Raw genomic sequence first — 22,721 nt, 5'->3', positions numbered from 1 at the left:
TATGTTACAATTTAAACTGCATTCAAGCAAAAAAATCCAGTCAGCAATATCAAAGCTTGATTTTCATGTTGAGCATTTACAGTAGACTATTATTCTCAAAGTATTCAGAACATTAAGTAAAGACATCAAAATGAAGACATCAAAATGAAGCAAAAATGTACAAACTAATATGAAACACAACCAATAATAATAATCTAATAAGAATAATAATATTAATATAATATACAAATAATACAGGGAAAGGCGATCAGTTAATGGACTTATGGTCCATATGGACATATAGTTCATATTTAATTATGAAATATTTACTATAGTAAATAATATATAAATTATTTAAATTCAAAATAAAACATTAATTTATACATTTCTGATAACCCCACCTTGCTATGCCCATGCAGGTTTGTTCACACATTAAACTCGTGGCCATCAAAAAAATATGTTGTTTCCTCAACATAGCATCTCGGGGCCATATATATATATATATATATATATATATATATATATTATATATATATATATTATATATATATATATATAATATATTCCACTTAACCATGGCATATTATTCATATTATCACAATGAATAAAACTGAGTGAAACTGATATTATCCATGTCTGCATCATATGGGCAACATTTGCAAACAGCCTCAAAGTCATTTAATCATTCTTAACCATCAAACTTTTTTTTTTTAATCTTCATTTTAAAAGTCAATAAAAAAATCAAATCAAATCAAATCTCTAAAGCTTTCAATCCTTAAATAAATGGTAATAAGTGCTCAAATGGCCCCTGTCTTGTGGTACTGTATTTCTGTTCTGTTAAGGCTTTGTGGAAAATTCCATGTGTGAGCTCAACCTCCTCTGTAGAGTGTGATCTTGTGTTTGTCTGCTAAGAGCAGTGTGATGTTGTACTCAAAGTCTCCATCATGGACGCCTGTTTGTCTGAATGCTCCTCCCAGCTTGTTATCCTCCCAGTAATGGTGCCAGTTTCCATCCTGGTCAGCACCAAATCCAAACACTTTCACCTACATCCAACAGAAAAGACAGGCTTTAGAACTGAAAGCTGTTCCTTTAGATCATCACCATGATTTACTGATTATTTTATTAGCAGTAGAATAATTTCAGCAGCAGTAGTAATAGTGGTAGTAGAACGTATTAATTAGTTTTAACATTAAACCTTTCTTTCCAAATTTGCTGTATGGTTGTTAGATCTATCAGTCTGGCTTCTGATACATTATCAACACCACACAATCTGTTACTATTATAATATATTCTAAACCAGTGTTTTTTTTTTCAAAATAATACCAAATGACATAAAGATCAGTGTTAATCTATGTTTATTAGATCATATAAAATGACAAATGTAGTGATCTGACAAACATTTAGGTGTATCTAAAAAAAATAGAATATCATGGAAAATTTCTTTATTAATTTAATTCAAAAAAGAAAACTTTCTTATAATCTAGATTCACTGCACAAAAACTGAAATATTTAAAAACAAAATGTGTTTTCATTCTGATGGTTATGACTTACAGAGTAGGAAAATAAAATAAAAATGAGTATATAAAATATTGTGAATATTTTCTAAAAGATCAATCAAAAAAAAAAAAAAAAAAAACAAGATTTCCAAAACGGCGTGGCATGGAGGTGATCAGTTTTATGATATGATGTTTTTTTTTCTGATTTAGGAATGGCTGAGTTCTAGGAACGTGACAGCTGTAGCCCTTTTCCTGAATATGTCTGAGTGTGGACTCTTGATACTCTGACTCTGGCTTCAGTCCACTCCCTGTGAAGCTCTCTCAAATTTCTTGAATCGGCTTTTCCTGACAATCTTCCAAGGCTGCGGTCATCCCTGTTGCTTGTGCACCTTTTCCTACCAAACTTTTTCCTTTCAGTCAAGTTTATATGAATATATTTTAGGGATGCACAATAAATATTGGCTGATATATTTAAAGCCGGTTCTCTAATCAGCAGTAAATCTGTTCGTGATTTCACACAGAGCAGCATTAACTACACAGAGCCATTGTTCACTGACAAGCTGTGCAAAACATCTGCAAAATATGATAGTTTTTTCCTTAGATGCACCTGTACTTCTAAAAACACAGTTGCAGCAGAGGGCTGGTTCCACAAGGGGGAGATATTCATATGTGGAAACTACATTTTAGAATGGGAGTGAAATGCACTACTCAAAGCACAGAAAAGTATTAAACTGATAACAGTGAAGACACAGAAGAAAAAACAAAAACAAAACAAAACAAAAAACAATACAACTAAAATGAACATACCTCATCACAAATGTGAACTGCAAACATCAGAGACAGGAATCCAGTGGATGGATATCTCCCATTACCCTCTAGCCACGAGTCATATATATACTTTAAAAAACTGGGGTTGTAGATTAACACCTGTGAAAAGATCATGTATCAAATATCTAAAATGTAAGCTAGAGTCAAAAAGATCCACTTTGATTTTTTTTTTTTTTAAAGGCACACAATCCACTAACCTTGCCCTTATTGGCTTTGATCCATGACTTGACTGGTACATATGTCCTAAAAGCCAGAGACAATCATACTGATAAATAAACAATGCTTCACTGTACTAATTAATTTGTCCTTCAGATTCTAACCCTCCCCTGCATAGCTATCTGTTCCCTCTAGAATGTACATATAGGTCAAAAGTATATATATATATATTTAATGACATCAGAATGAGCTTTTTTGGACATTTAATAACCCCATCCAATTTGTTTTTGTGACAGTGACAGAACAAAAAAAACCACAAAATGGAATAAAAAAAAATTCAAAAATACAAATAGGTAGGTAAGGAACGACAATATACGAATTGACAATGTATGGCAGGTATATTAAATATGAGAATTATGTATGTACAGGTATATTATGTGCACAAAATGTGTACACTAAGCATGTGTGTTAGATAAATAAGGTATGTATATATAAATATAAATAGTGTAGTGTGTTCCACAGTTATTATCAATTGTTCATTAGATGGATTGCCTGAGGGAAGAAACTGTTCCTGTGTCCGGTCGTTCTGGTGCTCAGAGCTCTGTAGCGTCGACCAGATGGACACAGTTCAGAGAGGGAGTGTGCTGGATGTGAGGGGTCCAGAGTGATTTTGACAGCCCTTTTTCTCACTCTGGATAAGTACAGTTCTTGAATAGATGGGAGAGTTGAACCGATGATTTGCTCAGCAGTCCGGACTACCCTCTGTAGTCTTCTGAGGTCAGATTTAGAAGCTGAGCTGAACCAGACAGTTACTGAAGTGCAGAGGATGGATTCGTTGATGGTGGAGTAGAACTGTTTCAGCAGCTCCTGTGGCAGGTTTAACTTCCTCAGCTGGCGGAGAAAGTACAACCTCTGCTGGGCCTTTTTCACAATGGAGTCAATGTGAATGTCCCACTTCAGGTCCTGAGAGATAGTGGTTCCCAGGAACCTGAATGACTCCACTGCAGTCACAGGGCTGTTCATGATGGTGAGTGGGGGAGTGCAGGGGGGTTTCTCCTGAAGTCCACCATCATCTCCACTGTTTTGAGGGTGTTAAGCTCCAGGTTGTTGAGAGTGCATCAGACAGCCAGCTCTTTTACCTCCTGTCTGTAAGCAGACTCGTCACCGTCCTGAATGAGGCCGATGAGTGTGGTGTCATCTGCAAACTTCAGGAGCTTGACAGAGGGGTCCTTAGATGTGCAATCATTGGAGTTCAGGGAGAAGAGCAGTGGAGAGAGAACGCAGCCCTGGGGAGCTCCGGTGCTGATTGTACGGGTGCTGGATGTGTATTTTCCCAGCCTCACTAGCTGCTGCCTGTCTGTCAGGAAGCTGTTGATCCACTGACAGATGGAGGTGGGCACGGAGAGCTGAGTTAGTTTGGGCAGGAGTTATTCTTTGCCACTTTGATCTCCTTTTCCAGTGTGTATTTAGCCTGTTTATACAATACATTGTCCCCCTTCCTGTAAGCATCTTCTTTGGCCTGACGGAGCTGTCTGAGTTTTGCAGTGAACCACGGTTTCTTTATGGTTGTTTATCGGTTTGTTAAGATTATGTTAAAGTAGTATATATGGTGTACAAGGACAAAACAGTGTAGGCCTATTTAAATGCATTATGACTTTAACATGGTTTATGTGGAAACCCCAGACACAAAGTTTTGAGTATATTCATTTTCCAATTTTTTTATTTTATTTTAGCTATGTATATCTGTGAGCAGAGTGACTATATAAACAAAGTCACTTCCCTGCAGACCCGTCGGGACAAGGCAGGCAAACCAAGCAATTGCTTGGGGCCCCGAGCTGGCCTGGGGCCCCAAGACAACGACTGGTTAAGAATAAAATGCAACGACACTGTGTGAGCACCCGTTTGATGCAGCAATGTGTAATGACACTGTTATCGGGATCCCCCTCAAGGGGGCCCCTCTCAGTAGTCGCTGACAGCAGCCAGCCAACCACGTGATCTCACGTGATGGACTAATATCTGTAAATATTAAGCCAGAACAGTCTATTTAAATATGAATACTGCATGTTCTGCGTGTCTCTGTCAATTAATGGAGCAGAAGCGCAACTTCCTTTATTACAGACATTGAAGCGCACGTGATGCTCGTGGTAATTTCAGCGTCTGCTGTCTCACTAAATAAGACGAGAACACATGAACAACATCTCCAGAACTGCTCTGACAGTCACTTCATGAGCATTTGACCGTTTGATTTGAGTAAAACTAGCGTCACATCACATACAGAGAACTGTAAAGGTACGTCAACCCGTCAAAATAAAAGTCCCATTTTAGACAAGTATTTGCCAGAGATGTATTACTATTGTTCCGCAGAATTTACATAGCCTACTACTAAAAAAAAAAAAATCACACTTTTTTTAAGGTTTAATCACAAAAAAATTCTTCCATGTTTTATTTTTAATAGTAAATCCCCATTGTTTACCAAAAAGTTAAGTTTGCTTAATTTTCAATAATTAAAATATAAATTAAATTAATGTTTTATGTGTTTAATGTTTAATGTGCATCTCAGAAAATGCTTTATTTAAAACTCCAACTGAATGGCACTTAAATGCACTTCCTCTGTCAACTATATTGTCATTGTTCAACTATATTGTCATTGTTCACAGTACAAGTACAGACAGAGAAACAATGGATAATAATTAAATGTTTATTTTTGATGTATGCATTGCATTCTATGCATTTAAATATAAAAAAATAAAAAAAAAATCTAAAAAAGGAAACTTAGTTGTTCATTTTAAGAGACCCAGGAGTCTTATTTTCTCTTGTATAATTAATATTAATAAGAAAAAACAAATTTTATCCGATTACTCGATTATTCGATGGAATAAAAATTTGATAGCTACAGCCCCAGATGAAAGTGCATGCCATATTATTCCACCATGGTAATCTATTTACCAAATGGGGGTTATGAAAACCACACAATTAATTCCGTGCATCAAACATATGCTTGGGATGTTTTTAAGCATAGGTAGTGAAAGCAGCTGCCTGCATCCCTTCCCTTCTAATATCAAAATATGGAAATGCTAACATATCTTTACTTTTTCGGTAAATTTTATAATAAGTCAAAATACTGTTTGCTAACAGTTAAATGACAATTAACTCAAGATTAATTAACTATCAATTTACCATCTATTAATGATTGTTATTACAAAGTGTCTACCATCTAACTTAGTTAGCAACTATGGTTTTGGGAAACGCACCCCTGAGCTGTTAATAGTGACCTCTTTCAATATGCTAACAGTGAAATGGTAAAACGTACTTCACAGGTAATTTCAGATTTTATTTTCAATTATTTTCCCAGCTACACCATCAACTTCATCCTCAACATCAACAGATGCATCACTTCTCAGTGCTGATGTTTCCTCTATATAGCACAAGGTACCGCAAGCTCTATAATTATAGCTGATATTCTGCACAGCCCAGAGTTTAAACTGATAAGTGTGTGCTGTCATATTATTAGAAAACAAAAGCAGTGCAAATCACTATTTAATTCCCACCAAACTATTTTTTTCAAGCAGTATTTGCACTGTAAACCTTTTTTATTCATGTAAAGTGTGGGTGAACTTAAACTGTATGGCTATACAGGGGTCGGGGGCCTCTATGTCCATTTTGCTTGGGGCCCCCAAATTCCTTCAAACAGCCTTGCTTCCCTGTAGGCCTATAAAAATCACCTGGCTTATGCTTGTAAATATTTATTATACTTCTTTTATATGAATTATATATTATTTATGTTGTAATGCATTAACACATGACATACACTGACACTTTACATTAAGGGCCAGATTTACTAAAGCACGTATGGGAGGAGAAAATTCTATGGGTGATTTACTGACAGCGCGCAACAGTCACAACTTAATTATGTTGTGAAGGGGCAGGGTTATCAGACTCCGATTATTATGACAAAATAACTTGAAACAATACATGGCTGTGAACATAGTGTATAAGTACATATTGTATAAGCACATAGTGTATAATGTGTCATTTGTGATACAAAATGTGTGCTTATTAAATCCTGATAGTACTATTTTAATGCCAAAAGACTGTTTGTACTGGCACAAGTTGCTAGTAAATCTGGCCCCAAGCAAAGCAGTCTGATGGCTGAAGGTCTGGAATCCATGGCTTTCATTGGCCAAAGCCCACCCATGTGGCCAAATTACCGACATGTCAAACAATCAATCACAGTTTGTTTTGTTCAGCATCACGTTTAGGGGTGTGGAAATGTCGCCACAATAAAAGACACAGTGTTTAAAACTCGTGGATGTATTTTAAAGATACTATGCAATGTAATTTAAATATTTCACATACTGAGAGTCCAGCATTTAGCTGATCCTGAAAAGCACTTATTGTCACAGTTGTAAACATGACGGTAAAAATCTTCTTTCATGAGGGGTTTGGAGTCATGGCATGTTTGTTTCCAGTTGGAAGGTTTGTAGCAAATTCACTCAAAGTGAGATGAACATAATTAATCATAACAGGTTATTATTAATCACATTCTCCAGGAATTACTTGTAGTATAATAGCATTAATAGTACAATAAAATGATTTATTCATCTGCAGGATGGACAGTGTTAATAGTCTATTGACTCCAAGTAAAATTATTTATCTGGCCATGAAAAATAATCTTACTACTAATACATTGGTCCCAGAGCTGTCACGGTTCATGAATGCACCGTCTCATGTTACATCATGTTCAAGTTCAAGTTCAAGTTCAGTTTATTTGTATAGCGCATTTACAACAGCCTCCTGGCTGACCAAAGTGCTTTACATAAGAGCAAGAATATTGCATATACATAAAGAAAAATAAAAAAATAAAATAAATAAAAAATAAAATAGACCAGACAAAAATTTAAAACCACCCATTTCAAAATGTAGCATAACACAGTAGTCAGTACACTAAGGAGAATAAAAAAGTTTTTAGCAAGGATTTAAAAATAGACAAGGAAGGGGCCAGTCTGATCTCTAAAGGCAGGGTATTCCAGAGTCGTGGCCCAGCCACTGCAAATGCACGCTCCCCTCTACGCTTTAGCCTAACACGAGGGACCACCAACAGAGCCTGGTCAAAGGAACGTAGGTTTCTTGATGGAGTATAAGGATGAAGAAGTTCAGATAAATAGACAGGAGCTTTGTTATGAAGGGATTTATAAATGAAGAAGAGAATTTTAAAGTCTATTCTCTGAGAAATTGGCAACCAGTGAAGGGATCTGAGAATTGGGGTTATGTGTTCATGTTTACGACAGTTTAAAAGAAGTCTGGCTGCAGCATTTTGGACTAGCTGAAGTCGTGCAATTTGAGATTTAGATATACCGCAATATAAAGAATTGCAGTAATCTAGACGCGATGTAACAAATGCATGAACAGCCATTTCTAAGTTTTTGGAGTGAGAAAGTTTTTAATTTTAGACAGTAAACGAAGCTGGCTATAATCATCTCTTGACTCTGGTCAGGGGCTAGTACCACTCTCACCTTGATTGACATCATCCTCAGCTCTGTCACTCCTTGCAGTGATGGCTTGTCAGTTTTGGTGGGGTTGGACTCTCCACCACTGATGGGTTCATGCTTAAGCTCCGCGCAGTGGGGGGACGGTGGTTTGGGCTCTGGCCTCCTGGTCCAGCAGAAGAAGGAGGTACTGAGGACAGGATAAGGGGTAAAAGGGATCCATGGTGAAAATGGTAAAAAAAAAACATTGTACAAACCATGGAAAGCAAATGGAGAGAAACACACAATTAAACTTCTTTTCAGGGTTTTCTCTCTTGGCAATAACACATTAATACACTTTACTCTCCTTATCAGTGTACAACTTTTTATAACTTTTTTTCAATGGATATTCACAAATATTTTAATTAAAATAAAAAATGTCTGCTTTTTCCTTGACATAATGGCAACAAACAGTAGAAAAACTGTTATTTACCTCCAGCACAAATCGCACCATGTATAAGATAACATTTACCGTAAAGTGTTCAAAACTTCTGCCACAGAGCTAAATGACTTTACATAATGCTGGAAAAGTGGTTTTGTGATGAACCATTTTTTAGTTTAGTAAAAATTTTCACAAAATTATCTTATTTTAAAAATTGATTATATAATTTAAACCAAAATATATTGGCCATCAGACATCATTTTCATGGCCATCACCTCTACACAGTTCAGATCATTTCACTTAATTTGTTTCACTTGAAGTCAGACAAGGAAATTGTGAAGGAAAGTCACATTTACTCTAGAAACACAACTCTAAAAATGAATTAATACTAAACTTATTCAACTTTTTATTGTAGGAGTCTTACAAAACAATATCAAGCTGAGTGATGAGTGTCTTAATGTTTATGAAACATTAGTATTTCAACATTGTGCAGTGCAATAGTGACAGATGGCACAGATGCTCTCACTGATAACCTTGCACACAAGCCTTTACAAGCCCTTTAGAATTTGCTCATTGGCAAAACGCTGGCTCCTTAGCACTGGCCCTGCACGAGCAACCCATCACTTAGCCTCCAGGAAGTCTTAGAGCTGTTAAATTAAAAATATAAAGTTCAATGTCATGGCTATGGAGTTGTGCTTGCTTGAGTTGGGTTCCTGACCCTTGACTTTTGAACTTAAGTTTTTCTTTGGCTCCTGTAACTGTGTTTTTTGGAAGTAAGTTTGGTACAGCAAAAGTTGTGAGAAGAAAAGCTGATGATTGTTTATTGATGATTTACTGATCTCACCCAGAACATTATCCACTTTAACTATTATCCAGAACTATTATCACTTTATAATAAGCCTACAATTTCAAGGCATGAAAGGCAGTGCAAAGGGGTCAACGTTTTGCCAATGAGCAAATTCTAAAGGGCCCTGCGCTGAGTTAAAGTTAATGAGATAAATGACTAATTAAATTATGATTGTACATTAATGATAATGACCTGCTGTTATTGAGAATACAGATTGAGAATTACAGAGGATCAATATGTTGTTGTTTTATTGGTTTTAAATGGTGGGACCATCATGGAGATCAGTGTTTGCTTTAGTTGGGCTTCTTGACCCTTGACTTCCTGTATGAGATGGCCTTTCTGTAGCAATGCAATGTACATCTTATTTTCAACAACAAATCGTTACAGAGGCATTTTTTTAGTGGGACTCTTTTTACTTTAGTTCAGTAACAGCTGAGTTTCAGTTAACAATCCAAAGAAAGAAAGGACTTCATAATGTTCATAAACCACACCTTGAACACAATTATGTGTGGCATTGTGTATTTAAAAATAAAATATATTATATATATATATATATATATAGTTGATTTCAGTTCAGTTCTTGCACTGTAAAACCGAACAGTGAATTAATCAAATGAAATTAGTTAATTGCACTCAAATAATAATGGAAAGTTCATTGGACTTAATTTAAATAAGTTTTGTTAACTCAAAAATTTGTTGTAGTGAGGTGAACTTAAAATGATTGTGTTTTCTAGTTCCCAGCATGCTTTGCATCAGAAAACAAGGAAAATAAATTTTAGAAATTAAGTGCTATTTTTGTGTGTTTTTACACAAGATTAACATAGAGGGACATAAGTTAATACATAAATGTTGTGTTATATTAGATTTTACAAAGGTTTATGTTATGTTGGATTTGTAGTGTTACCGTTGTGGTGAAGAGTAGAGCCTGTGGTTAGACTGAGGATGGACAGCAAAAGCCTAATTTTGAGTGTATTTCCCACATTATAGGAGTTGAAAAATAGATAAAATTATGAGTGAATTACTCCCTAATTATAAGTTCAGAAATATAATTATTTAAGATAACTCTGAGATAATTTAAGGCAACTGGAATTACATTTTTTAAGTTTATGTAAACTTAAAACATTTAAAAACATCACTTAAATGTTTTTGTGTAATCTGTTACAAAATATTTTTTGAGTTCTGTGAACTTATCAGGGTTTACAGTGTGTGTTTCTCTTTCTTCAGTGATGTTGTCAACAGCAGGTGTTCACCACTAATGCACAGTCATCATTTAATTAGTAACCTAATTATCTTATTACATTTATCTCCTTGAGTACTTGGGATATGACTTTGAAGACTTGTTTGTGACTTGAAAGTCCCACCTCTGCTAGAAGGCTACAGGCAGGTGAAATTTATCAGGGTTGGATATGAACTCTGCAGGGACACCGGCACTCCATGACCATGTTTGTCCATGCCTGCTTTAGTCCATTGTGTAAAAAAGTAGATAAGGACATTATAACTTGATCTGTGAACTTGATAAATACTTGAGGGTTTTGCAATATAAACATATATCTAATCTATGTGGTAATACAGAGGTGGAGCCTGATCTGACAGATATTTAATAGTGTTTGTGACCCACAGAACATCATCACAACACAATTATTATTATCTCCATTATTTACCTCACAAAATATTCAGACATATTTACAACGTTCAGATAACCATTCAGCAACATTTATTTTTACTTTCTTCAAAATTCTCCAACCAAAGGCAAGATAAGAGAAGATGGCAGTAAGTTCATGTTGATCACACTTGTAGAGTTTTTCCTTCTAGTGTCAGTGTGGTTTGATTATTATGAATGAGGATGATGATCATTCACTTCTCTCTGTAGATGAAGGTGTTTGCTGTGGCTCTGCTCTCTGTTTTCATGGGGTTTATGGTGTCTGTTTCTGATGGATTAAATCCGGTCGACTGCTCTGACATCTATAAATCTGGACAAACCATCAGTGGGATCTACTCCATCTATCCAGCAGGTGACGTTCCTGTCTGGGTTTACTGTGAGATGATCTCAGTTGGAAACAATAAAGACAAAGGAGGATGGACGGTATTAATGTGACTTTATATCCTTAAACACAGATCAGAAGATTATGAATAATATAGTCTATATAAATCCATCACAGGTGATTCAGAGGAGAATGGATGGCAGTGTGAACTTCTATCGGCCGTGGAATCAGTCCAAGAGAGGATTTGGGAATGTGCAAGGGAGAATACTGGCTGGGTAATCGCTGTTTCGAGTTTGAACTGAAGACCATTAATATTTCGGGATGTGTGTGTGTGTGTGTGTGTGTGTGTATATATTAGTGGTGGGCTTATATTATTTTTTTTATCTAGATTAACTCACTGTAATCTTGGAATTAATCTTGATTAATCTATTTTAAAATGGGTCATTTTAATTCTGCCGAAGGCATTCATAATATATGTTCTACCCAAATAAAATAATGACTAAAAGTAAAGTTAAGTCTTTGAGAACGGGTTTCTCAAGCCAGCTGGTGCATTTGACCAGGGGCTCATGTCCTGTTTCCAAAATGCATCACAAACTGCTTGGGAAAGCTGTAAACGAATTCCACATTGCACAAGGTGCAAACAACCTTACACTTGTTTCACACATACTCCGTCTGCAGTGCGTATGCGTTTCGTATCTTTTTACGCGCCCATGTTAATGTATTCCAGCGTTCACGCGGTTGCGGTCCGTCAGTGTGTTCCAGGAGCATTGCGTCTGCAGGAGTGCAGCAATCGCTCACGTACTGAGTAGCGGACTGCAAATGCGTCCAGTGTGAAAGCACAATGAGTATTAGTATGAGACTGAATGCGCACTGCAGACGGATTATGTGTGAAAGAGGCATGCGTCTTGTCTAGGTTCCCAATGGGTAGCGTCTTAAAAAAAAAAAAAAAAAGTCCCAGAAGCAAACCCGGCTCCCAACCCAACTTCAAGAATAGATTAACGGCAATATTTTTTTTATCGCCCGATAAGTCTCCCATTAACGCAGCACGTTAATGCCGATAACGGCCCACCACTAATATATATATATATATATATATAATTCATTCAATGTGTTCTTCGTGTGTGTGTTTGTGTGGATGTTCATGTCCAGTGTTTGGTTGAACGTGTTCTTCATGTGTGTGTTTGTGTGGATGTTCATGTCCAGTGTTTGGTTGAACGTGTTCTTCATGTGTGTGTGTGTGTGGATGTTCATGTCCAGTGTTTGGTTGAAGGTGTTCTTCATGTGTGTGTTTGTGTGTGTGTTCATGTCCAGTGTTTGGTTGAAGGTGTTCTTCATGTGTGTGTTTGTGTGGATGTTCATGTCCAGTGTTTGGTTGAACGTGTTCTTCATGTGTGTGTGTGTGGATGTTCATGTCCAGTGTTTGGTTGAACGTGTTCTTCATGTGTCTTCATTCACAATTCCAATGTTTTTTCTCACATTTTTGACATTAATAAAAGTTGCAATTACATTTGTTTTGTTTTTTCTTCTTTTTATTCAGTGGTGGAAGAACTACAAAGACTTCAGCCACAGCTTTAGATGAAATCAACTGAAGATTTAAAACAATTCAACAAACAGCTTTAACCAACTTCACTCATTACTAACCAGACTGACTTTATTTCTGTCAGATCAGAGATCAAAAGATATTATTGAGAATTACAGAGATGTAGATGATGATGTTTTACAGTTTCGTTTGAGGTTACCATAGTGGAGATCAGTGTTTGTTTTAGTTGCAAAGTCATACACTGATAATGAGAGTAAATACTGAACTGAACTGTATTAATGTGTGTTAGCACAAGAGAGATCTGTTAATGTAGTTTTGTTGTTCACCATTGTGCTGGAAAGTAGAGCCTGTGCTTCAGTCAATGATGAGCCACAAATTCTGATCTTTTGCTGCTTTATATAAAGACAGTAAATGTGGAGTCGCTGATACAGTGGTGATCTCTGTGTTAAGTACTTCAGCACATACATGTGTGCTATAGGTGACAATGAACTGCAGTGATTTGAGTTAAAGTCATGCTTTTAGTTACTTTACTACACATTAAGAGTTTGCAGTTTTATATTAAGAAATATTCCTTCTCAGTGGACTCAAATGAAAGAAGTTCATAGTACTTAACATCGTAGGAATGCTAGCTTTTAAACTCAAACTGTTTGAAGCAGTGGGAGAGGAGTTAATTTTAATGTTAGAATTATGGTAAAAATAAAACTAAAAGTTATAAATTAATGTTTGAGAGCTATAAACTAACAGTACTTTACTGGCACCCATGCTGCCAGTAAATTACTGTTATTTAAAGGCACAGATTTTACAGTGCAAAATTAATTATTAGATTTTTAATAATTTATTTTATGGTATTCAAAGATTTTATAAAAGTAGCATAGTTATTTATTATGGTGGTATTTTTAAAAGTTGTTCTTAGAGTGTACTGCTAACCATGTAACATGACAAGCTAGTGTTTCATAATTGTGCAGCACAAGAGTGACTCAAATGACAGATGTTCTTACTGATAAAAGTTCAGCTGAAGATGCAAGTGATTCATCAATTTTATACTGTTTCTTCAATATCCTGTCAAAAAAGAATACAAAAGCCAGTAAATAAATAAATAATAAAGGAAGCAGGCATCAAGTATTGCCAAGAATTTCTGAATTAATTTCTTCTTTAACTCAAAGGAGGAGCCTGGGAAACTGACAAATATAAAGAGTGTTTGTGTAAGACTGAAGAACACGAACGGTGAGTTACTAGTTTATTATTAATTTACCTCACATAAAAAACAAAAACAAAACAAAATAGCCACAAACTACAATAATCTGATATTTATGTTTGCTTTCTTCAAGATTTAAAGAGAAAATACTAGCAAATCTCTTCAGTGATCTACTGAAAAAAGATTGAGAAGATGGCAGTAAGTTCAATCACAATTATAACAACTCTTTTTACTTTTATTCCAAATGTCAGTGTGGTTTGATTATTATGAATGAGGATGATGATCAGTCGTGTCTCTCTGTAGATGAAGGTGTTTGCTGTGGCTCTGCTCTCTGTTTTAATGGGGTTTATGGTGTCCATTTCTGATGGATTCCAACCAGTCGACTGTTCTGAACTTTATAAATCAGGAGAAACAGTGAGTGGGATCTACTCCATCTATCCAGCAGGTGACATTCCTGTCTGGGTTTACTGTGAGATGATCTCAGGTGGGAAAGATGAAGACAACGGAGGATGGACGGTACGAATGTGACTTTATATCATTAAACACACATCAGAACATTCATTATGAATCATATCTTCTACATAAACCAATCACAGGTGATTCAGAGGAGAATGGACGGCAGTGTAAATTTCTATCGGGCATGGAATCAGTACAAGAGAGGATTTGCGAATGTGCAGGGAGAATACTGGCTGGGTAAGATCTCACACTGTGTGTGTTTGGTAGAACTTGTTTTTCATGTGTGTGTGTGTGTGCACAGCAAAATCCCCAGTGTTAATTCAACACTCTGAGTGTGGACTCATATAAACACTGAAGCAGTGTTAAAAGTAACACTGAAGCAGAGTTGAAGTTAATGAGATAATTAAGAAGTTAACTGAGTTATGATTGACCATTATTGAAAACACCTGACCAAGGAGAATCACCAAACGAGAAAATCACAATTTGTGTGTCACCAATTATAGTGATCAGTGTTTGCTTTAGTTGGGATCTTGACCCTTCAGTTATTAACTTTAGATTTTGTGTGGATGTGGTAACTGAGTTATAACATACAGACAGACCACAACAAAGGAAATATCATAAACTCAATTAACTTCTTATCTCATTAACTTCAACTCTGCTTCAGTGTTTATGTGAGTCCACACTCAGAGTGTTAAATGAACACTGGGGATTTTGCTGTGTGGATGTTCATGGCCAGTTCTTCGTGTGTGTGTATGTGTGTGTGTGTGTGGATGTTCATGTCCAGTGATTGGTTGAACGTGTTCTTCGTGTGTGTGTGTGTGTGTGTTTGTGTGGATGTTCATGTCCAGTGTTTGGTTGAACGTGTTCTTCATGTGTGTGTATGATCAGGGCTGGAGAACATGTACCAGCTGACACGCAACAGGAACTACACGCTGAGAGTGGATCTAGAGGACTTTAAAGCAAATAAAGTTTTCGCTCTGTACTCCTCTTTCTCTGTGGGTCCTGAAGCTGCTGGATATAAACTGCATGTTTCAGGATTCAAGAATGGAGGAGCAGGTAGGACACTTTCATTTAAGTGTGGGGTGTAATGCATTACTAATAACTAATTATTGTAATTTAATTACCTTGAAAAAAAAGTGATCACTCTTAAAGGGATAGTTCGCCCAAAAATGAAAATTCTGTGAGAATAAACTAGCTGTAAATATGTATGTAAATATTGTGTAATATCCTGGTTAACTTCTGTTAGCTTTAGGTAATTAATTAATTAATTAAATGTTGATAAATGTAAATGACTGGACCTAACTGACAATATAAGCAACAGAGTATGCACAGGAAGCAATGTGAATTTTTATACAAATGAAAATTCATTTCATTTGAGATATTGTCTTAAATGATGCTCTTCCTCTTTGCAGGCGACTCTTTATCTTTTCATAATGGACAGAAGTTCACCACCTTAGACAAAGACCAAGATGTCCGTGCAGGTAACTGTGCCAAACTTCGTCTCGGGGCATTTTGGTACAAAGACTGTCTGGAGACAAACCCTAACGGTGTGTACATACGGGGTGAAGATGGCACTCATTTCGCTATTGGAAATGTTTGGTTAAAATGGAAGAAAAACAATGTCGGTATGAAATTCATCTGCATGAAGATCAGACGTGTGTCATAGAAACATCACTGTGCTTCTCAGAAATGAACAACAGAACAATCATATTAATGATTAAGGAATTCATCTTCTCTATTAAATGTGTAACTGTAGTAAATCATGTAGGAATATCACTCTCATAAACACAAAGCACTGTTAATAAATTGTTCTTTGTTCTGGGTCACTTCTTTTAATGTACAACTGCAATTAATCAACAACTTATACATTTGTAATAAACTCCTGCATTGAAAGCATGTCTGATGCTTTTCAAACTCCTGCATTGATCTGCATGTCTGAACTAGGGCTGTGTCCAAAATTGCATGTTCCCTTGAGTATGCACTTATTTTGATAAGTATTTTGAATAAGTAATAACATGACAACTGGAAAAAAGTATGTTCTGTACCTAAGGGATAATCAATGGCTAGCCGTGCATTAAAGGATCTTAATGCATGACTTCGAGGCAAGGAACCACCCGATGCTAAGCATCCCACTTCAGCAACAGAAGGCATTATTGAGTATATCAATAAAAAATGCTTTTAACAAGGTTAAGTTATATTCGTGCAAAACACTGCAATATACACTGTAATAAATTATTCACTTTATTTACTCAATAAAACTGTTTCAAATTTTACATCCAATATTATTAATTAAATTTAACACATTAGAATAAATTAGAAATAATCAAATTAGTTTACAAGCAACCATTCAAAATGAGTAGAATAACATAAAAAGTTAAATTTACACAAAAATATTGATTTAAATGAAAACAAAAAAAATTGGATATATAAGGGCCCAAAGGGTTTGTCTACCCCTGCCTAATGGGTAAGTCAGGCTCTACTACAACATAGCATAGTGTTCCTGTAGCTCAAGTGGTAGAGCATTGCATTAACAAGTGCAATGTTGGAGCTTCTCATCCCAGGGAACACAGGGAGAAAATTGTTATCCTGAATGTGATGTTTGTCGCTTGATGCATAAAATGCATAAAAGCGTTTGCTTAATGCATTAATTTAATTTTAATTTAACATGTATATGAATAAGTATATAAAACAATCAAAGTAGTCATGGATATTTTCATAATCCATTTAGATCCTAGGTTATCCTAATAAGACTTTTGTAAGTCAGTTTTGACAGTTTAATCTATATTTTCATGATCAAATAATATGCACTATATATGCACATAAACTTCTCTACTGTATGTAAGGAAGTTCAGACTTATATTTACATGCATGCAAAATGAGGTTTACCAGACAAACTTTTCAATGTTACACACACAAGGGAAGAAAATGCTTAACACAAGTGTTGCATCTGTTGAAGGAAAACATTTCTCTTACACTTCAAGCACTTATATTTAATACCTCACTAGTGTGTTGGGTATATGTGCTGCATGTACAAATCTGTGTATTTGAAGATTAATTTAATCTAGATTTAGATCTTGTGTATTGATATTTAAATGCATCACATTATTTGATCAAACAGTTATGTGGACTGCAATAGACTTCCATTCAAAAATAATAATAACAAGAAGAAGAAGGACAACATAGTTGAAAAGTAGCAATTCGGGCCAATGCACTGCAGCAAAGCAAACAGCTTGTGACTTCAGGTTTAACTTGCATTTTATTTGCCTCCAAAATATGGGTTTCTGTAATGTAAATTTCTTCTTTAATCCGATGAGGAACCTGAGAATCTGATAGATATAAAGAGTGTTTGTGTCAGACTGAAGAACACAAATGGTGAGACCTGCTTTATTCTTCATTTAAACAACAGCACATTCAGACATTTATACGACTTTCAGAAAATATATATTTTTTTGTCTAGATAAATCAGATCTCTATTGTGATCTACTGAGGAGAGATTGAGAAGATGGCAGTAAGTTCATCACTGACTCTACATTCCTAGAAATGTTTTCTGTTTCATTTTAGTGTGATGTTCATCTCTTTCATCACTTTCCACTCGAAGTGCACACACAGAGCAGTGAACAGACAGCAGTCCTCACAATCCACTTAGTCACAAATTATTTTATTTTAAATTATAATCAAGACATTTAAATCAAGATCACACAGTCATCAAAAGCATAAATTACCTACTAGATCATGATTTGCATCAACATTAAAAAAATTTTTTGCTATAAAACAATAATGAAATTGCTTAGAACTAAATTTATAGAAACTGCTTAAAGGCTCAAGAGCCCAACTGTAGCAAATACTCACCACAATTATGGTGGCACAGTTTTTTTTTTTCCCAGTTGATTTCATCCAAGGCTGTGCTTAAAGTCAGTTGTAGTTCTTGTGTGTCTCTTTTCTTCAGTGATGTTGATTGTTAACAGCAGGCGTTAATCATTAATGCACAATCTTCATTTAATTAGTCACTTAATTATCTCATTAACTTTAACCCTTTGAGGACTTGGGATTTGACTCAAGACTAGTTTGTGACTTGGAAGGAATGACTTGTTTCCTCTGATGAAATCGGCTGCTGAGTTCATGGGTGGAGCAAAAATATGGCAGGACTTTTGCTCTTTGGCTCCTGGATTACCCACCTCTGGTGAGACCACTAGTGGACACCCACACAACAAAATCCCCAGTGTTAATTTAACACTCTTGAGTGTGGACTCATATAAACACTAAAGCAGTGTTAAAAGTAACACTGAAGCGGAGTTGAAGTTAATGAGATAATTAAGAAGTTAATTGAGTTATGATTGACCATTATTGAAGACACCTGATGTTAACAAGCAGAATCACCAAACGAGAAAATCACAATTTGTGTGTCACCATTATAGTGGTCAGTGTTTGCTTTAGTTGGGATCTTGACCCTTCGGTTATTAACTTTAGATTTTATGTGGCTGTGGTGATTGAATTATATCATACAGACAGACAGACCACAGCATAGGCAATCATGTGTGCCATTGATTGTGGTTTGAGCTATTTGTTATAGAGTTACCTGAATGCCTGAGTTTAAGTTTCTTTACTGCATACATAAATTAAGTGAAAAAGAAAAGTAAGCAACCCAGCATTTCTGACATAGTATGACATGGTTTTAATAGTTAGTTCTACGTAAAAAAAAAAAAAAAAAAAGTCTTTTGTTTAGACACACAGACATCAGGAATCAGCGTGAGCATCACAACAATGGTGACCATCAAAAAAGCATGTTGTAGCCAATAAAAACTCATCCATGGCTCCCATCATGCATTGCGGCATGAATAAATTATGAGCTGAACTGTCTTTTTAACTTTTTATTCTAACTATATTTTATTTTTGCTGTTTTTATGTTCATTTTTTGTATCTAGTTTTGTGATGTTCAGAGTTTATCTGTTTATCTGAATATGTTGTTTGTCACCGTTGTTGAGATTCATACGCTGATTATTGTTATCTGTGTGTGCCTTAAATTAAACTTCTTTAATAAACAAAAAAATCAGAATCACTTGCAAGAGATACCTACAAAATGTACAGAAAATACAGATTTTTTCATTGTGGAATCAAAGCTGTGACAATCAGTAATGGAAATTTTACTTTGAGAAAAGACTGCAAATGAGTTCAGTGATTCATGTCAAACAACGATCACATTAAAACATAATAATCAACACGCGATGATTTTTGCTCTTGGTTTGACAAACAAACTTTAAAAGTAAAAAGTTACAAGCCAAGATCCCAACTAAAGCAAACACTGAACACTATAATGGTAACACACAAATTGTGATTTTCTCGTTTGGTGATTCTGCTTGTTAACAGCAGGTGTCTTCAATAATGCTCAATCATAACTCAATTAACTTCTTAATTATCTCATTAACTTCAACTCTGCTTCAGTGTTGCTTTTAACACTGCTTTTATATGAGTCCACACTCAGAGTGTTAAATTAACACAGCGGAGTGTTAAATTAACACTGGGGATTTTGCTGTGCAGGGAAACACAGACCAGACACCATGATAGTACCCCCTCCTCTAAGGAGCAGCTACCAGATGCTCCATCGAGCACAAAACAAACCAAGGAACACAGAGACCAGGAGGGAGGTGGACTGGTGGATGATAAGGGGGAGGGACGGAGGGACGGAGGGCCAGGTTCATAGAGGGAAACAGAGACAGGAAGTTAAAAAACAAAACAAAACAACAACCACTAGGAGACCAGGAGGGAGGTGGACCGGCAGAGGAAAAAAAGTTCAGGGACCCAGGGCTGAGCCGACAGGGCAGGAATCCAGGGTGAAGCAGGTGGAACTGGATCCGCACGGTCGAGACCGAAGCCCACCAGGGTGGTGCAGAAGACCACCACAGCCGTGCGGTCGAGACAGAAGCCAACCAGGGCGGCGTAGAAGACCACCACACTGGGATCGATGGCACAGGAGAGCAAGTCTGGTTAGGTAAGCCTGAAATAGAGAACATGAACAGATTAAGGGTGGACTCCTTGGCCCTGAGGAGATGGTGGATGATCTCCTTGGCCATGACAGGCCAGGCGTTGAGCTCCTGGATGGAATCCATTGGCCACGACAGGATAAGTGAAGCACTCAGGGAGTTCGGCGGAGACTTGACAAGGCTCTGGAAGTTCTGCAGAGACGTGGAGAGGCTCTGGTAGTTCAGCAGAGACGTGAAGAGACTCTAGTAGATCCGTGGTGATTTGACTGGGTTCAGGAAGATCAACTGAGACTTGACTTCATTCAGGAGGATCATTGGGGACTTGCCCTTGCTCATGAAGATCAACGGTGACTTGACTTTGCTCATGAAGATCAATGGTGACTTGCCTTTGCTCATAAAGAGATCAATGGTGACTTGCCTTTGCTCATGAAGATCAACAGTGACTTGCTTTTGCTCATGAAGATTAACGGTGACTTGACTTTGCTCATGAAGATCAATGGTGACTAGCCTTTGCTCATGAAGATCAACAGTGACTTGCTTTGCTCATGAAGATTAACGGTGACTTGACTTTGCTCATGAAGATCAATGGTGACTTGCCTTTGCTCATAAAGAGATCAATGGTGACTAGCCTTTGCTCATGAAGATCAACAGTGACTTGCCTTTGCTCATGAAGATCAACGGTGACTTGCCTTTGCTCATGAAGATCGTCGGTGACTTGACTTTGCCCATGAAGAACACTGGTGACTTGACTTTGCCCATGAAGATCAACGGTGACTTGACTTGATTCCTGAGGTCTAACTGTGGTAGTGCTTAACTCATGAGTGTTCATGGTGACTTGACCTGACTCTGGAGGGACAACGGGAACCTGACTCGGCTCTGGAGGGTCAACGGGAACCTGACTCAGCTCTGGAGGGACCACAAGGACCTGACTCGACTCTGGAGGGACCTTGGGGACCTGACTCGACCCTGGAGGGACCACAGGGACCTGACTTGACTCTAGAGGGTCACCTGTGGCTGTCATCTTTTGCAGAGGCGCTGGGTCGGCGGCCGTCTTGTGCAATGGCTTTGGGCTGGTGACCATCTTGTGCAGTGGTGCTGGGCTGGCGATCACCTTGTGCTGTGGCGCTGGGCTGGCGGCCATATTGTGCTGTGGCGCTGGGCTGGTGGCCATATTGTGCTGTGGCACTGGGCTGGCGGCCATATTGTGCTGTGGCACTGGGCTGGCGGTCCCACTGAGACCGATGTTGTAGATACATTATTAACCCCCAAAAATCAAAGATCTCCAGCTCATTAATTTCCCTTTCCGGCACAGGGTTATCCTGACCAGCATTGAAAAAGTCTTTCAGGGCCACATCATTATACCCCATTCCTACCGGCATGGCCCAGAACTTTTGCGCCAAGCCTCCCACCTCACTCCCCTTTTGACAGAGGGTGGTTAAGTTTTGGAACCTTGCCCTCTGCTCCTACATACTGGCTGGGGAACAGATATGAAGTCCCACACCGCTGGATCTGGACATGATGGAGTCCTTCTGTAATGATTGATCACAGGAAACGAGTGATCTAATTGCATTGCGTTTAATGGGGTAATCCAAAAACAAAAACAGGCAAGAGGTCAATAACAAGAAGAGCAGTCGGGAAACAAGAAACTAGAAAACACAAGTGAATGCGAGAAAACCGAGTGATGGAAAATAAGGATTCCCTGAAAACAGAATGAGAAAGACTGGTATATATAGACAGGATAATGAAGGAAGTGGAGACAGCTGAGTGCAATAACAGGTGTGCAATTAACCGTGATGACGGGAAAAAGCAATGTGGGAAATTTAATGCCTGCGGTGGGGTGATTATGGGGAAGTGAGACTTCTAGTGGACACCCAGGGAAACACAGACCAGACACCGTGACACTGAGTTTCAGCTTTGCATTCCTTGTGTCAAGCCACTCTTGAACAACAGACAGCGTCAGAAGCGTCTCGCTTCAAAAAGGACTGGACTGCTGCTGAGTGGTCCAAAGTTATGTTCTCTGATGAAAGTAAATTTTGCATTTCCTTTGGAAATCAGGGTCCCAGAGTCTGGAGGAACTGAGGAGAGGCACACAATCCACGTTTCTTGAGGTCCAGTGTAAAGTTTCCACAGTCAGTGATGGTTTGGGGTGCCATGTCATCTGCTGGTGTTGGTCCACTGTGTTTTCTGAGGTCAAAAGTCAACACAGCCGTATACCAGGATGTTTTAGAGCACTTCATGCTTCCTGCTGCTGACCAACTTTATGGAGATGCAGATTTCATTTCCCAACAGGACTCTCACCTGCACACAGTGCCAAAGCTACCAGTACCTGGTTTAAGGACCATGGTATCCCTGTTCTT

The 22,721-nt window shown here is 37.3% G+C and overlaps 3 protein-coding genes across 3 annotated transcripts; 2 read left to right on the top strand and 1 right to left on the bottom strand.

Moving 5' to 3' along the window:
• Positions 1–549: 549 nt before the first annotated feature.
• LOC113071273 (CMP-N-acetylneuraminate-beta-galactosamide-alpha-2,3-sialyltransferase 1-like) lies at positions 550–10,894 on the bottom strand. The gene is made up of 5 exons (XM_026244637.1): positions 10,875–10,894; positions 7,973–8,135; positions 2,501–2,563; positions 2,283–2,402; positions 550–1,022 (listed from the first exon to the last, which is right to left on the bottom strand). The coding sequence occupies exons 1-5, from the start codon at positions 10,892–10,894 to the stop codon at positions 849–851; spliced, it is 540 nt and encodes a 179-aa protein (XP_026100422.1). The 3' UTR covers positions 550–848.
• On the top strand, positions 10,858–11,474 carry LOC113071271 (microfibril-associated glycoprotein 4-like). Its single transcript, XM_026244636.1, has 3 exons — positions 10,858–10,983; positions 11,084–11,296; positions 11,373–11,474. The coding sequence occupies exons 1-3, from the start codon at positions 10,978–10,980 to the stop codon at positions 11,472–11,474; spliced, it is 321 nt and encodes a 106-aa protein (XP_026100421.1). The 5' UTR covers positions 10,858–10,977.
• Positions 11,475–13,645: 2,171 nt separating this feature from the next.
• LOC113071275 (microfibril-associated glycoprotein 4-like) lies at positions 13,646–16,279 on the top strand. The gene is made up of 6 exons (XM_026244639.1): positions 13,646–13,959; positions 14,064–14,128; positions 14,234–14,446; positions 14,527–14,623; positions 15,275–15,442; positions 15,799–16,279. Exons 2-6 carry the CDS (start codon positions 14,123–14,125, stop codon positions 16,050–16,052), a joined length of 738 nt encoding a protein of 245 aa, XP_026100424.1. The 5' UTR covers positions 13,646–13,959; positions 14,064–14,122; the 3' UTR covers positions 16,053–16,279.
• Positions 16,280–22,721: the final 6,442 nt, after the last annotated feature.

This window comes from Carassius auratus, unplaced genomic scaffold (genome assembly GCF_003368295.1).
Source record: "Carassius auratus strain Wakin unplaced genomic scaffold, ASM336829v1 scaf_tig00006755, whole genome shotgun sequence".
Classification (NCBI taxonomy): domain Eukaryota; kingdom Metazoa; phylum Chordata; class Actinopteri; order Cypriniformes; family Cyprinidae; genus Carassius; species Carassius auratus.
The sequence above is the reverse complement of the archived record's forward strand: the minus strand, read 5'-3'. Positions and strand labels throughout refer to the sequence as shown.

Bases quoted from the DNA above. Each gene is read 5' to 3' on its own strand.
- LOC113071273 (XM_026244637.1), bottom strand. From the start codon at position 10,894: ATGTCTGAATATTTTGTGAG. The intron at 8,136-10,874 runs GTAAATAATGGA...TCCTGTCCTCAG, and splicing joins ATGTCTGAATATTTTGTGAG to TACCTCCTTCTTCTGCTGGA. The intron at 1,023-2,282 runs GTATGTTCATTT...TGTTGGATGTAG, and splicing joins CAGTTCACATTTGTGATGAG to GTGAAAGTGTTTGGATTTGG.
- LOC113071271 (XM_026244636.1), top strand. The intron at 11,297-11,372 runs GTATTAATGTGA...AATCCATCACAG, and splicing joins AAGACAAAGGAGGATGGACG to GTGATTCAGAGGAGAATGGA.
- LOC113071275 (XM_026244639.1), top strand. The intron at 14,624-15,274 runs GTAAGATCTCAC...GTGTATGATCAG, and splicing joins GCAGGGAGAATACTGGCTGG to GGCTGGAGAACATGTACCAG. The intron at 15,443-15,798 runs GTAGGACACTTT...TCCTCTTTGCAG, and splicing joins ATTCAAGAATGGAGGAGCAG to GCGACTCTTTATCTTTTCAT.